We start from the raw sequence: 16093 nt of genomic DNA, 5'->3' as shown, positions 1-16093 counted from the left end.
GTAGATGTATGTGGAACTTGTATATCTGTGCAACAAAAACAAGCATTGTTGAGGCAAAAGTCAGGACAGCAGCAAAGGGACTTGATGATATTGGTGGCACAAAAGTTGGTGTTATAGATTTATGAAGCGAAACGGGACACAGACATGGATACTCCAGGAAATACCAGAACAATAAGAAAACCAAATCTTGGAATATCAAAGATTTATAATTAATACATAAACTACGAGCCTAGCTAAATTGGTAATACGGATGAAGTACCTTTTTTAACATTTGATGTACCTTCAAATAGAAGCGTGTCTGTTAAAGGTACAAAGTCAGTAACTGTGAAGACATCAGCCACGAAAAGACACATAGTACTGGTTTGGCTTGTTGTGCTGATGGAACGAAACTTCCACCCCTCTTCATATTCAAACTATTAGATTAGCGTCACCGAGAAAGTTAATTCATATACTCATGTTTATTGTGTCTGTAAATTGCGTGTATTCTCTGGTCGCATTGTCTGTTTTGCTGGACGAAAAACCCCAGTTTCTTGGGGAAGAATCTTTGCTATGTATGTCTGTGACCGACTGACTCAGCCAAGGAGAGAAAAACCCCCATAAAAGTTTCTCGCCTCATCGACGGGATTCGAATCCGGGCTTTTTCCACCCGGTGTGGGGAGAACGGTGACGAAACCACTGTGCGTGCAGACCCTCCTCACATTCAAGAGTAAAACTCTGCCAAAGAAAATTCTACCGGGTATTTTAGTCCATTTCATCTTAAAGGTTGGATGAAGATGGAGACAAACTGTGGCCGGAAAAAAGCGTGGTCACTGGGTCCTAGTGGCCTTCTCAAGAAACTAGCCCTACTGGTATGGCTAGTTTCATATCACCAATTTCGTGAACAGAAGCCAGAAAAAACAGAAAACAGAAAAAACAGAAGCCAGAAAAAGACGGGTTGAAAAGTTAAAAACGCAACTTGCTGTAGTTCCAGGTGGACTTACTGGCCAACTACAAGAAGCTTTTTAAAGCTTTCATGAAAAGAAGAATGGACTAAATGGATGAAGGCACCACAACACATTAACACCTGCTGGTCGTATGAAGAGACCAACAGTATGATTATGAGGATGAAGAATGAGATGATCATCATTATGAGGATGACAGCAATGATGGATTTCCGGTTTTGAAGATGAATAAAAACTTGCTTTTTTCTTGTTTTATATTTCTTATTCTTTAAAAATGAATTAAAATAATAATTTTGTACATGAATTTTGAGATGATTAAAATATTTTGGGTTCCCTTTAGTATGTGTGGTATTATAAAAATAGTCATATGTGTAAAAAAATACTTTTGTTTAAAAAGAATTGGAAGTAACGTGATACGAGCAATAAAATAAATGAGATCCTCAAAAAATGTTTTTTCCCCCCTAAATAATCTTTGCTAAATTATGGGTGCATCTTATATGACGAGAAATACAGTAATCGCTTGTGGTATTTCGGATAAATAACATATTGAACACACGTCTTCTAAGTTTGCTTCCAGGACTGAAATTAGAGTACAGGTTCACCTTGTAGTACTGTATAAAGCTAACCTGTGTTTTCTCTATTTACAGACTCCAGACATCTATGTAATGTCTGGGGTGGGATTCCCTGAAAAAAACTAATGTTAACAGATGAGCATTAAACTGGACTGTTCTTGATTAGAAAGCTGTGATATGGTCTGACGAATCCCAGTTTGCCTATACTCTAATGATGCCAGCCACAGAGTTCCAGAAGAAGCAATGAGGCATTTCATCTAGATTGAGTGCAAGGTGTCGTACAAGCTGGTGGTGGGTCAATGATGCTTTGGGGATGTTTTAGCTACTACGAAGTGGGTCCCCTACTTGAAATAAATACCAGAATGAGCCACCTTAGCTATACAAATATTCTGGTTATGAGGTTGTGCCTTTTGCTGAATATTTGATGGACACTCATTTCGATACTCCTGTATTCATACAACAGAATGACAACTGTTGGGTTCACAGGGCCTCTAGTATTTTAAACTGGGACGAGGAACTCGAGAAAATGGTAGGGCATTTAAATTGGATAGCCAAGTTATCGGATTTTAATACTACATAGAACACATGGGACTTAAACGGCAAGTGAAAACTCATCTGCGAAAACTGAATGAATTACAAGCTTAAATATTTTCAGAATGGGCTAATATCGATATAAACTATTGAAGTAATCTAGTTGAATCCCTGCTAACGAGAATTCATGAAATAAATGAAATAAATAAATAAATCACGCTATAGGAGGTTACGCATTATTACTTGAAAAATTACACAGGTAACTAATTGTTTATGCGGTTGCCCAACGACGTTAATAAACATGTATGAAGTTTGTTGTCAATCCTGCCATCCCACAATGCCAATTTTTAAAAATCTGTAACTCCTCTAGAAGAATATTATTTACATCAGGAGACTTGCATGTTTACTGATTTGTTTATTAGCTTATTATAAAAATGAATGAATACTACGAAAAAACTGTTTTTATCTAGAGGCGTTTATTTTCACGAACAACTAATATTAAAAGATTTAGAATGGAAGTGAAGAAATAATGGAGAAAATTTTGACACACACACACGCACGCAGCTCCGACGGTTTCTTATACAACCAATTCTATCACATCTCCCCTTTCCTTTCTCTTTCACCCAACATGTCCTTCCTTTCTTCCATCCAGAGGGAGTAATTATGCAGTCGAACATGAAGTTCCCTGAGCAGTGCAGACAGGCTGGTAAGTCAGCGCGTAGGGTTCTGTAACTGATGTATTGAAAAATTTCCAGCAGGGACAAGGAGGTCATTATCCCCTTTATAAGGCAATGGTTAGCATGTACTGCATGCAGGTCTGGAGGCCTCATTTTAAGAAGGATGTATTGCTGTTGGAATGGGAACAGAGAGGAACAAGGTTATTCAGTGGCATAAAAGGGTACTCTTACCAAGAAAGACTTGATTTCTCTAAATGGCAATGTCTGGAAAACTGGGCATCTGCAAAAAGAGGGACAAGTGTTTGAAGTGTTTAAGTCTACAAACGAATTGAGTAAATTAAATGCTGATGGCATCTTTATTCTTGCTTACTCCTGATAGTAAACATGCACACGAAGGGTCATAAATCTAAATTGGAAAAGGCGATTGCACAAACTTCCATCTATTATTGTGGAAGCGCATAATTTGAAATGTTAGAATGGTTGGGCATATGAAGTGAGTAGTTTTTCTTTTTCTTTCTTTTTTTTTTCTGATACTGTATAAGTTTGCTTCCTTGCATCGTTTTTCAATTACTAATACCAATAAAATACTAAAATCTTTCGTGTAAATCGCATAACGAAGTCATTGTTTGAGCTGCAGAAGTAGTGTCTTGGGTTTCACTAGTGAAAGATTGAAGAATACAACAAAAGAGGTTGCTGACAAACCTGTTATTTGATGAATTTTAAGTTTTATTCATAATCATCGAACTGCTGTTTTAAGCTTTTGATTAGAAGCGACCAGAACGATGGGTTGTTTCAGCCCCATTGTTCAGAACCAATGAATCCTTTCTGTCATCGCTATAGTAACTTTCCGCTTTCTGGAAGTTGTAGGTGGGTGCGTGCTATGGACGCTTCAATATAAATAAGTAAATTTTCTGTTCATACTCGGGGACCTCCAGGTGGTCAGACGAGTTCACAAGATACAGAGAATACAGGAAACAGCACCGTATTTAACAGTCACTGGCTTGAACCCCGGTCACGCAAAGCACGTGTACTTATGCATTCTCGCGCTGATCACTTGGCTACGGCAACCCTTTATATCTGTTTTAGGGTTGCCACAAGTATAGCTTTGTTTTCCATAAAAAGTTTAATGCTGCAAACTGAATGTCAAGGCACTTATGGAAACTAGTGAGCTTCCATTTACGATTCATCTCCAAATAACTCAAAAGTTTTCTTCCACATTTATTCTCTCTACTTCTGTCTCTGAAACAACATTTCGCCCATGTATTTCCTGAAAATTACAATCCACGTTACATGAAATCGACTGTAAACAAGTTCTTGTTTCCTAGCTTTCAATCCGTCCACCATACTTTTTTAGGAGTCACTACAAAAGAAAAAGTAGAGTTCCGGTTGTTTCGGTACGGAAACATAACGGATGCACTATTGAAGAATCAGCTGCAATAGCTAATGCTTTTGAAGAAACATTTTCTAACCTCATAGCAAAATCATCTTACTCTCCAGAATTTCTGGTCCTTAAACCTAAAACTGAGAAAGTGGCCCTTAATTTTATATCAAAGGGTATTTATCCATATAATGGGCCATTGACCATACACAAGATGAAAACTGCTTTCATCCTTACAAAGGCAAGTGCTGTTAGACTAAATGGCATCTGTTATGAAACGATTAATACAACAGAATCTTTCTTGAAGAGCAATTTTCGGACACCTGACGCAAGGCAGCTATTTTTACTTTTGCTAAGCCAGGAAAGAATCCTAAAATTTCCAAAAAATTACAATTCTATTGCTCTGACCAGCTGTTTGTGCAAAATATTGGAAAGAATGGTCAACGCTTGACTTTTATAGTACTTGAAATCATTTAGTGCGGCCTCTGAAGGAACAGATCTACTTTGGACCACTTAATTAGAATGGAATACATCTATTTGAGATGCTTTTCTAAAAAGAGAGTACCTTGTGTCCGTCTTATTTGATATGGAAAAGGCGTACGACACAATTTGGAGATTTGGCATTTTAAAAGATCTTTATAACCTCGGTCTAAGAGGTTACCTTACCGTTTTCATTAAAATTTGTTATCCGTCGTTTTTTTTTCCAAGTTCGAGTAGGATCTATCCTCTCTCCATCTTTTTACCAAGAGGAGGGAATACGGCAAAGATCTGTTCGCGCTCTCTCTTTTTACATCTTGGTGTGCAGACCGCTACACTTTACTCTCTGTATCGTGCACTTGTGCGATCAAAATTAGATTATGGGTGTTAGGTGTATGCCTCCGCCAAAAATAGCGTCCTTCGGTGGCTTGACCCCTTTCACCAATCAGGCTATTCTTATTGGTACTGGTGCATTCAGAACATCTCCTGTCCAAAGTCTATATATGGAAGCAAACGAACCATCGTTGTTACTTCGAAAACAGTTGCCTACACTACGCTTTTAAACTGAACTCCCTGTCAGATCAACTCATGTGGACATCAGTTTTTGAGCCACGATGGGAAAATCCCTAAAACACTCGTCAGGAGCTACTCAGAGTGCTTAACATCGCATAGACAAGGTTGCCCTGTCACCAAAGCAGCCACTCTTACCCTGACATACTCAAATACCAGCATGCATCTTCTCTCTTGAGAACTGGACGAAGTCTGATATTCCGTCTATCTTCAGCGCTTCAGAACCCGTAGCTAAACATTTTCACTTCTTGCCAGTTTGCACAGACTGCTCGAAGTTGGAATACTATACCTGTGTAGATTCCTCCTGAATGCAACATTGTAGACTGCACAGCTGCACGTTACAGAAGTAGCCTTGGATCACATAAGAACTCGCCAATACCAACGGTTTATTATTCTTTGAGTGCACTACAGGCTTTATCAGGCGATGACATATACTACTCATCCAACTCTGTCCTAGGTTCAACAGATGACATGCACTCTCTGTGAAGGTGGATTCGATATCTGCTTCTGCTAGATCCCCCAGCCAAATCAGCAGTCACCACGAATAACCTTGACTTGTCAGTTCCCTATATATTCTGTGTGTGTCAGACTACAGACAAATGATTCGTAATAAGATATATTTGCAGTTGCAAGATTCGTGGTACGGTAGGTAACAAACAAACTACTGTATATCAGATTTGGCCTGTGATCGAAACATGGTAGTCTAGTCTCCGCAATAATCGTAAAGGGGAATAAGAACAGCCTGATGGAATAGCCTTTTTTTGCTCGGCTCTGCATAGGACACAGTCATTTGACACATTCCTTTCTGTTGAGCGCTGATGACCCTCCTATGTGCGAGCAGTGTGACACCGTTTTACTCATTAAACATGTTTTAACCTAATGCACCAATTTTAGAAATGCTCGTTTTGTCGTGTTTAATCTGATTATATACTCAGTCAGTTTTTATCCGAATGACCATGTGTCAGCAGTTTTAAGTTTTTACAAGCTATTGAGATATTGCTCTTCAGATATTACTTTCTTTAGTTTACTGATCATTGAAGAAAAGAAAGAAAAGACATTCCACCATGGAAATCAAATCAGGCCCCCAACAGAATTAACTTGTAGACTGGTATCTTGGTCTACCACGTCTCCTTCTATTAAATAAACGCAGTAAACCATGTCAAAATACAGCACAAATCAGGAATTCAAACTCGGGCACATTTCCAAACTTGTTATAGTCCCATAACCGTTTTGTGATCTTGGAGATCCACGCAGGGGATTGATTAAAGATAGGCCACCACCTTTTTTTCTATAAAATGAAACTTGCATTGACTGGAACCATAAGACAGTTAAAACCCTCGCGAATTCGCTCAGTGAATGATTGACAGTGTGCAGGAACCAGAATGGTTATTTAACATCCTACGGTAGGACAAAGTGCACTTTCACTGTGATGGATCACAAATTGTCGAATTTGGGCTAGAGAAATCCCTAATGTACACTTGGAGGGATCACTCCACCCATTCAAGTTTGCAATATGGCACTGTACCGTGAATTGTGAATGTCTCAAATATCCTTAACTCTTATCAGTTCCCGTTTTCGGTTTGGAAACAGTTAACAGTTGAGGGCATCTGAAGCATGCACAATTAACGGCACTGGATATCTTAGACTATTGCAGGTAAAATTAACACAGAAATTAATGAACGTGCTTTACATGGAAGCGCGGTGTTTATGCAGGGTGGTGCTATGCTCCATATTGACAATAAGCGGATCCTACGAGAAAAGAAACCTTTATGGAAGAGCGAATTATATTATCAGTCGTCATTTTTCTCATCCTTGGCCTGCAAAATTGCAAGTCTTAAACAGGTTTTTGGATGTGGATATTTTGTCACACCCACCGTCTTTGCAGAGATTTTAATTTCAGCTCTCATATTTGAAGAACGCAGTCCGTTGGAGGGTAGCGAACATTCCATCAGAAGCTTTGAATGCTGCCGAGGAAAACACAATGCTTCGTCTTGATTGCTTATTCGAAAATAATGACGCACTCGTGGAGATTCATCGTTGGTAAAGATTGATGAAAAGCTTACTCTTTGTTATTTTTCTAAATTAATCAGTTTGTGCATCTTCTGGAGATCAAATTTCTAAATAATTTTTAATTGTTTAAAAAGTTACACATATACTGATTATTACAATGCACAAAAATCGTTTTTATGGCACCTGAGCTTTATTAATTTTGGAGTTATTATTAAAAGTGGCAAAGGACTTAGTAACCACCCTACATTATGCAGCTAATGTCAGTTATACATTAGGTGATCTTTTAATTCGCGGTCTGATGCAAGATTTTATGTTCACCGTGCAAACTTTCCATAAATGCCGCTGGAGGCACTCTCCCTGATCGCTACTGAGCAGATTCTGTGGGTGTGCCAGTGCTTGTCGAGCTAGTGTTGCGTGAAGAGTTTTTTTCATGTCAAACATACAGATAGAATAGCTATTATGTGATTCGTTATTGTGTCAAACGGGACTTAAATGCATCGGAAACAGTTAGAGATGAATGAAGCGTATGGTAATGAGTGTCTTGGTAGGATGGCCATATTTCATTGTGAAGTGGTTTCCTCATCAAGACAATGTCAGGCCCCATACGGCTAATATTGTGCAGGTGGTGATCACTACCATAGGTGCGAGGTTCTGCCACATCTCCCTTTATTCATCGGACTTGGCCCCGTGTGATTTCTTCCTGTTTCCAGGTCTGGAGAAAGCTCTGAAAGGCAAGCGTTTGGCTTCGGACACAACAATGCTATGCTCGCAGAGTCACAACGGAAGCAGTCCACAGTCTTTCGAAAAATGGCTGACAAAAAGAAGCTTTTAATGCGTGGGTACGACGATGGCGAAAGTGTGTAAAGTTCGAGGAAGATTATTTTCGAGAATGAGAAATCCACAGAAGGTTCAGATGATGAATTAAGATAAGACCTTGCACCAGTCCGCGAATTAAATGATCACCCTTCGTATAATGGTCGAAATTGAACTCTGCTCTCGGGAATTTCTTTTAAACGGGATTAAAATACTTCACGCTTATCGGACATTTCTGGAGAGTTGTTGTTTGTTTTTTTGCCAAAGCAAATAAGGCTGTGAGGCGTCAGTGTATTGTATCCGTAAATTACAAGCATTCTATATTTGATTCCCGTATTTTTCGGGAACAAAAACGCACCCGAGCTTCCTGCTGTGGTTGAATGACCTGACGTTCTGCGTCTTCAGCAGAGGTTAGCCATTTTTGATTTCACTCAGAAGTTTGAATTTTGTCTGTTCTTTGATCTCAAAACGCCATTTTTAGCTTTTATTACATTCCAGACGTTTTTGTAAGTTCCCAACAGACTTAGTGCAGTTTTTTACCTTTCGAATCCAGCATCCTAATAATTCGTAGAAATCACAAAGGATAGATACTCCACATGTCTTACTTTGAAGGCCTCAAATAACACCAAAAAGGGATAACAAAGAGGTTGGCGTTGAATTGCTCATGGAGGTATACATTAGCGGTACCTAGAGGCAGAGCTCCGTGCCATCGTCCATGTTGCCATGGCAAGGGGAGGCCGAGAACTTTTAGGTAGCACCTCGTAGAGGGTGACTGAGAAAGACATATTGGAGCCTAGTGAGAAAATATATGGGCATATGTGTGAGGTTTTAGCAAGAAAGAACAGGGTAGAAGACTTGAAGGCCTAATCCCACATAGCCAGAGAAAAAGGCCTTAAGGTAGAGACGAGGGTTGGGGTGACGTCTTAAACGGATTCTACGCAGAGGTGACCAGTCGAAAAGCCGCATTTTAATTGGCCAGTTTACTAGATACGTTCCAAGTAATCGACATCAGAGACACTGCCATTGCCCTCATTTTATCTGTACATTAATTCTTTTTTATTTTATACATTAATGGTAAAATAAAATGAAAGAATACGATATTATGTTATGCAGTAACAGAATATGAAATTCAACTTTCTCTAATACGGTAGTCATTCTGATATTGGGCAATGGTTCTGCCCCACAAGTTCTGTATTTTGAGATTTTGTTTGTACATTACAAAGCTCTGTAACAATACAAAATTTTAATCAGCAAATACAGAAAAATTCCTGCACTATAGGGGAAGGTTGCCTGAATTCGATGACTCAACTTTGAACGTCAATCGATAACTTTTAAGAAACATAATTAATGTTTACGAATTAATTATGAAATAAAACAATACCTAAACCTAAATAAAATTATTAATAGAAAATATATGAAAGTGCGATGGAATAATTGTAATTAAATATGATGTAAAGTTGCTCAATCGGTCCAGGTTATGAAATAAGTGCCTAGTTTAAACCAGTGGGTTTCTTAATTAATCGTTTATTTTATAGAAGCTCTCTATTCTAACATGCGTTTTTTGTTTTTTAGTAATGTTATGTTAACATTTTAAAAATATATTGCGCGATATTTGAACTACAACAAGGAGATTAAAACTGTTCATAAATGAATTTATTAAAAAGATAAACAGTTATAAGTCGAAGCTATTCTTAATTATTATTAAGAATAACTTCTTAATAATAAGAAGTGGGAGAAGTCCATCGAGTAATGGCCACCCTTACACCACATGAATATTAAGATAGTTTATTCACTTAACTAAATTCCTATACATTAAGGTGGCCCATCGGGAACCCATCGTCAGACCATATATCAGCTGTTGTGAGCACTCTGCTTGCCAAATGTCTCGATCCCTACTGTGTATTCTTTCCCCAACCGCATTAATAACAGCTTTATTTTCTTCCTAACTTTCAACAGTTTCAATCAAATGTTGTGATCACACGGACAATATCTTTATCCACCCACTCTCTGGATTAAATGCAAAAACAGACCACTGATGCGCTGAGCTCGTTTGGAAATCAATTGAAAATACGAGTTTATTGAACAAACATAATATATTTATCAAAAACAACGAACTTATCACAAACGATTATCAGAACATTCTATTGTTTTTATTCCATTGTAGGGAGAGAGAGAGTTAATATTTTGAAGGTTTAACATTATTTTGTGTTATCCTTATTATTATAGTTTAATTATATTTTATTATATAGGCTGACACTGTTTATGCCATTAATTTCAATAATTTTCTTTTATTAATTAATATATTTATAGAAAATAATTATTATTTAAAATAATAAATTTCGTTATAACAAATGTACGATTTTCTGTTCTAGTCCATTTTATTTTTAATACAATTTTACACGGAAAATAGGATGGTAATGGCGACTTGAAATACAGTTGCATTTTTTTGTTCTATTTTTTTTTTTCTTTTTTAAACAGCTCTCGCAATAAATAACATTTAAAATAAGATTAAATGATCAGTTTAAAATTTACTTTTCCATGTGGCTGCTTCTTCGACTGAAATGAAACAAGCAGGGGGTACTCTGGCGGTCAAAAGCAACACACACTCTCGTTACCAGATGGTTAATGAAAATTTAAATTACATGAAACTTCTCGGTAGTCCAAATGAGGCGTGCAATTCAGACAATCTTCCTCTACGTTTCCATTTTGGAGTTTATACGAATTTGTAAATATAGGGTGCCTCGCGAAAAACGGATTCAATTTTGATCGAGAAGTTTTGAGTGGCAGTCTCTCCACCTATGGCATAACATTTGTTGAATCGAGATCCACTTTGGTGGATGACTCTATTTGGGACAGATTCAACGGCCATCATTATTTTAGGTTATTTGTTGCTAACGTTCCTACATTTTGAATATCGCTGCTTTGTCTAACAGGAGATCTGCAAACAGTATAGAGAGAAAGAGAGAGAGAGTGTGTAAAAATGCTGCATAGAATTCACCAATATAGATGGCTTCTAGAAGAAGGAAGAGGGTGCAGCAGCTTAACCCCCTTCTTTCCAGCCTCGCAGGTATTCATAATAACGCCCATCTTCCTGTTCTGAGATGAGACATTCCACAGGTGGTAATGTGGAACAATCCGCCCTCTTAATGGCCCTGTTTATTCTACTTAATACAATAAAAGGCTTACGAATTAGAATCACAATGGACATTAAGGCAAAGGAAAGTGAACACTGTAATTACACTAGTCCTAATTAACACGTAGCTGCAGTACATCCTTCCCATAGGTGTAGCTCTCGCAACAGCCTTGCAGAACCAGAAACTCTTCACGACAGGTAATGATTACTGAGCTGACTTAAGGTAATCCACTGCGCTGATTTTGAGGCAGAAGAAAGGATGGCGTATTACAAAGAATCAACTTCCCAATCAATATACACCATTCTACTGGCACAGTTGGTACACCGGTGGTGGGCAAATTTCATTTGGCCCGTTGTACACGATACACATCTGTTAGTATTATTGTCCATCGCGCGGATGTTTCCATGGTAACTGACTGGTAAGTTAGTTGACCCAATGCGGTAGAAATAAAGCCGTAACGAATGTGTACATTCTTACCGCGTATCCGTTTTCTGCGACGACGGCGGTGGTGGTGGTGGGGCAGTCGCCCGTTGCACGTGCACATACCGACGATGTCAACGTCGAATAATTGCGCATACGATATCAGGTAGGACCGAAACGCAAATGAGGGATTGCCGTGGTTTTTCGAACTTCGTTGTGGAAACGAATAAGCGATATCGATTCGATTGACGTGCACGAGAGGGAGAGAATTGCGAGCGAGAGAATCCGACAACTGCAAGAAAGGATAAAGAAAATGAAAGATGAATAAGGAAAGGAGAGAAATGCCCACTGAAAAATGCAAAACGTCGGTGAGCCCGTTCAAAGCGTGCGGCTTGGGTTCGTTAAAGAGAAAATTTCATTGCATATGTATGGGACTCGTTATGGCTCAGAGACACACCACTTCCCACAATACTTCGATCGGTCACTCACAGGGGAACAGATAGCCTCGCCTAATACCGCTCAGATGCCATACATCAAATGAAAACTGCACACAGTCTTCTCTTTTGACTATCTTTGTCTCTAATTGACTAAACTCTCTCAGTTAATAATTAATTATCGCGCATTTCCTTCTCAATCTTCCTCTCCCTTCCATTCTGGGCATCTTACCATTCACCTGGACTCTTGGCGGCGTTCCACCCTAGACACAACTCCAGACCTCACTGATTTCTTATTTTCTCTTCTCAACCCCCTCCCCCTCCGATTGTAATATACTTTTCCTCGTTTCTCCAGCGATATTTCTTAATTCAATCTGCTCCCTTATCTTCATTTCCACGATGTTTCCCTTCGTGGTGTTCCTTCCATCCACCTTAAAATATCCACGATGCTTTTCATTTCATTATTAGTAATTTTAACCTGTACATTTAACGTTCTGTTTTCCCCCATTCGAATTTCTACTATATTAAAGTCTGTAACGAAACGAGTTTTTCAAATCAGCAAATTAAGAAGTTGATTTAATTTTTTTCATCCAAGAAACAAATCAACTTCTTACTTTTCTGATATTGAACAACTCTTCTAGCCCTGAATTCCCTTAAAAATATTAGCTAAAATATTCCTCTTAATTATTATTAAATTTTTAGTATTGTAGATACCATTGCAAATATCTTCTTTCATCTTCTCAACCTCCAACCCATGCACGGTACTAAGCACTATATGTTCTAATACCTCTCGTGTTTGAGGTTTTCATTAAAATAAATGAACCAATGTTTGGTCCTTTTTCACAAATTAGACTGTATTCTTGAGTTAGGCAAAACAGAACTCTGGGGAACGAAACCCCCACCCTTGTTCAACGGTGTCAAATCTTACGGGATTGATCCTGTTAAAGTTCATTGAAGTTATATTTTCATTAACATTCAAAATAATGCAATTAATATTTCAAAGACCTAAATTTGATCAAAGAAGGAGACGATCTTTTAGAAATGTGACTCCAAAACAAAAATATTTTGGCTAATCTAGATCAATTCTCCATCATGATTGTGTCTCCCATTGTAACAGGAGAAATACATAAGCTTGGACCGTAGCTGAGTTAGTCTGTTTTCTTCCAGAAACTGGTTTTTATCCCTTAAAACAGGTAAATCAGCCGTAGATTGCAGGCAATTTAAGGACACGATATACTGACACCTCGTGCCCTTTGTTTCCTTGGCGTAAATTCTAATGAGCTTAGCAGCTCAGCCACCCATACGAAAGTTTTTTGCTATACGAATTTTTCTCTTTAACCAACCCAAATATTAATATCATTCATATCTCTTCTTGCCTCCTGAATTGGTCAAACTGACGAACACATTAAAGTCTGTAAAATGTGATTTTTTTTTTTTTTTTTTTCTAATTGGAGAAAAAGCGTGATGCCATTGGCTTCTTTAAGCAGTCCTTAATTGATCGAAAATGTAGTTTTGTTTTGTAGTTACGAATAAACATTAAAATAGCGGCTGTAGTGGGAAGTACAATTGTACCAATGGAGCGTGAGGGCCAGATTTTGCTGTGAGGTGTTTTAATTGTCCCGAATAACTAAATTGCACCCGTATATAGGTCAGACGTGATATGTAAGGCAGACGTAAATTAAGAGATAAAAAAAAAAAAAAATCATATTCATAATTACGCCTAGGAGTGATTGCCACTAAGGTACATTTTATTACGAAATTTGTATGATGGGGAGAGGGTGGAATACGCTTTTAATTCTGTGGAGGCAACAGTTATGACGTAAATCTAAAGTACTGCGTTCGTTTTCTCTTACTTTTGTTAGCTATAAAAGTTATACATCGATTAAATTTTTGAGTGCGCGGGAAAGTGAAATGTACATGAAATTAGAATTTTGATTTCTCAAAAATACATCAGTGACGTCAATTATAATTTCGTGTATATTTCATTATTTTAGTGCTTTTTTGAGTCCGAGAAGTTAATGTAAATTGTAATGCACTACACGTGACTGGCTGAAATACTCTTTGAAACATGCTCAGCGCGTGTTTATTTATTTATTTTTTATCAACTTTCTGGCAGATTTCTCGCTCTATCATTTTAATAGCGCGTACTATCTGACATTTTGTTCATTGCTATGACAAACACGTGTGGTAAGAGAACTACTGTACTTAATTCTGAGCCACGCGTATTGCATGATGACCACGTGATTATCTGCACGCTTTGATTGTGTAGAATTTAATTAGTTCTGTAAGTTATTCGCTTCTCTTCATTTATAGATATTTAAAAGCAGCCTTAAACACTCTGTTACCACGAGTTACGTAAGTTGTTGTATCCGGTACTCTGACCATTTCGTTACCATTGAGTTACACAGCTCTTGTGGTACATCGAGGCTTTTTGGTTGATTTATTTAAAGAATGCTTATTCTTTACATCACTGAAGTTGCTATGTTTAAACAAACGCAAAACACGAAAGAATAAAATTGAAACTGTTGATGAAAAAACTAAAGGCTGATACCAAAACAACACGAGGGTTTCCCGCTCTGTTATTCTCTTAATTTAAATAAATCCCACCAAAATAATGGCTTCTCTGGGAGCTATTCGTGTCAGCCTATCCAGTAATCCCAGTACAGTACTTTATACTCAAAACTGAATCAATTGTTGCTATGACCACTGTGAGCATAATATTCACGTCTAAAATAATGTAATTTTATCCAGAACTTTAACTTCACTTATTTCAAAGTTATGTTAAAAATAACATTTTTGTACAATTGTCAACAAGGCTTAAGAAACCAATCCGAGAAGATTCAGTACAATGATTTTTATTAAACGACATCACAATTGAAACAAGACGAGTCAACATTGAAAGCTTAAAGAAATGGAGCTCGATGTTTTTTGTCTCGAAATGGTGGGGCGCATCTTTCAGCTGGCGAGGTGACAGCGTCGAACAGATTGCCGACCACTCCGTTCCACGTGTCCCGCAATCTGTTTCGCTCAGCCGACACCTTATCACGCTGTCGGAAGTGTACCATTCGATCCGATTGTCCGCTCCCGCCATGTGTCCCCACACATTCCCCTTTTACGATGATTCGGTTGCGAATCTATCTTTAGGAGCGAGGATGCGCCAAAAATAAATCGGTTAAAAAAAAAAGAAAAGAAAAACAAAGGAGCCATAATAAGATGAAGAGCAGACTTACATTCATTCAGCGAGCCGTTGTAGCATTTGTCCGACACAGACGCCAAAGCATTACCAACCACTATACTGTCGTCATATCATATGTCACCGGACGATCGACGGGTATGCCGTTAAAACGGAGGTTGCACGACACCACACGTTGGAAAGACACGAGAGAGAGAGAAAGAGAGAGAGAGATACCATCTCCAGCAGACGTATCCTTACCAACTAGGCCTAACAACTACACACACTCACGCACACACACACACACTCACAGTACCTGGAAATGGAGAAGCGGCCTGCGTACGCTGCCGCTGCTGCAGCTGGCTCGATCCCTGTGGACGGGCTTGGGCTTGGGCGCAGCGCTGCCGGGGAAGCGGCTAGAGGAATAGCGCGCGCTTCGACACCGTGGGCTGCCATACGTGTCGGAGCACCAACGAGCGCTGAGTTCAGACTGGCGTGCCGCTGGGCCGGTAAGGCTCTCTTCGCTCCAGGCGGACTAGCTACGGGATTGTTCTTAGCCACGTTAGGGTTAATCATCGCTTAGGGCGGACATGACGGCGGTGTGGCGGGGCGGTCTACAGGAGGTGCGCGAGCTACCCACAGCGCCAAAGGCATTTTTAGTCCGTTCTTTTTTTTTTTTTTTTTGCCTAACCGAGAGTTTCTTTGTTGGTGGCGGCGGGGTGATATTTCTGTGGATCGCCAAGCCCCCTCGTGCTTCATTAGCGGGGTTGCTCGCAGCAAAGATAGGTCAATCGATCCGAGGCGGGTGACACAGTATCGCACCTGCGGTTAAGTTAACCTCCCCCCCCCTCTTCTCTGTCTCTAATGGAGGGGAATCTCAGGTTTGTTCTCTCGTCTTCCTCCCCCCCCCCCGCACATTGCCTCTAGATATTTCTCCGGTTGGAAAGAACGGTTTGCACATGCG

The 16093-nt window shown here is 39.0% G+C and overlaps 1 protein-coding gene across 1 annotated transcript in view; it reads right to left on the bottom strand.

Moving 5' to 3' along the window:
• LOC150080913 (BTB/POZ domain-containing protein kctd15-like) overlaps positions 1–15705 on the bottom strand; it is a 79006-nt gene extending 63301 nt beyond the window's left edge. The window contains exon 1 of the mRNA XM_090380852.1: positions 15446–15705. Within this exon, the coding sequence (XP_090236978.1) occupies positions 15446–15705 (260 nt within the window). The remainder of the gene's footprint in view (positions 1–15445) is intronic.
• Positions 15706–16093: the final 388 nt, after the last annotated feature.

The sequence above is a fragment of the Mastigoproctus giganteus genome, chromosome 9 (assembly GCF_048544385.1).
Source record: "Mastigoproctus giganteus isolate SK-2022 chromosome 9, ASM4854438v1, whole genome shotgun sequence".
NCBI classification, from domain to species: domain Eukaryota; kingdom Metazoa; phylum Arthropoda; class Arachnida; order Uropygi; family Thelyphonidae; genus Mastigoproctus; species Mastigoproctus giganteus.
Note: the sequence above shows the minus strand (reverse complement) of the source record. Positions and strands in the feature narration are given on the sequence as shown.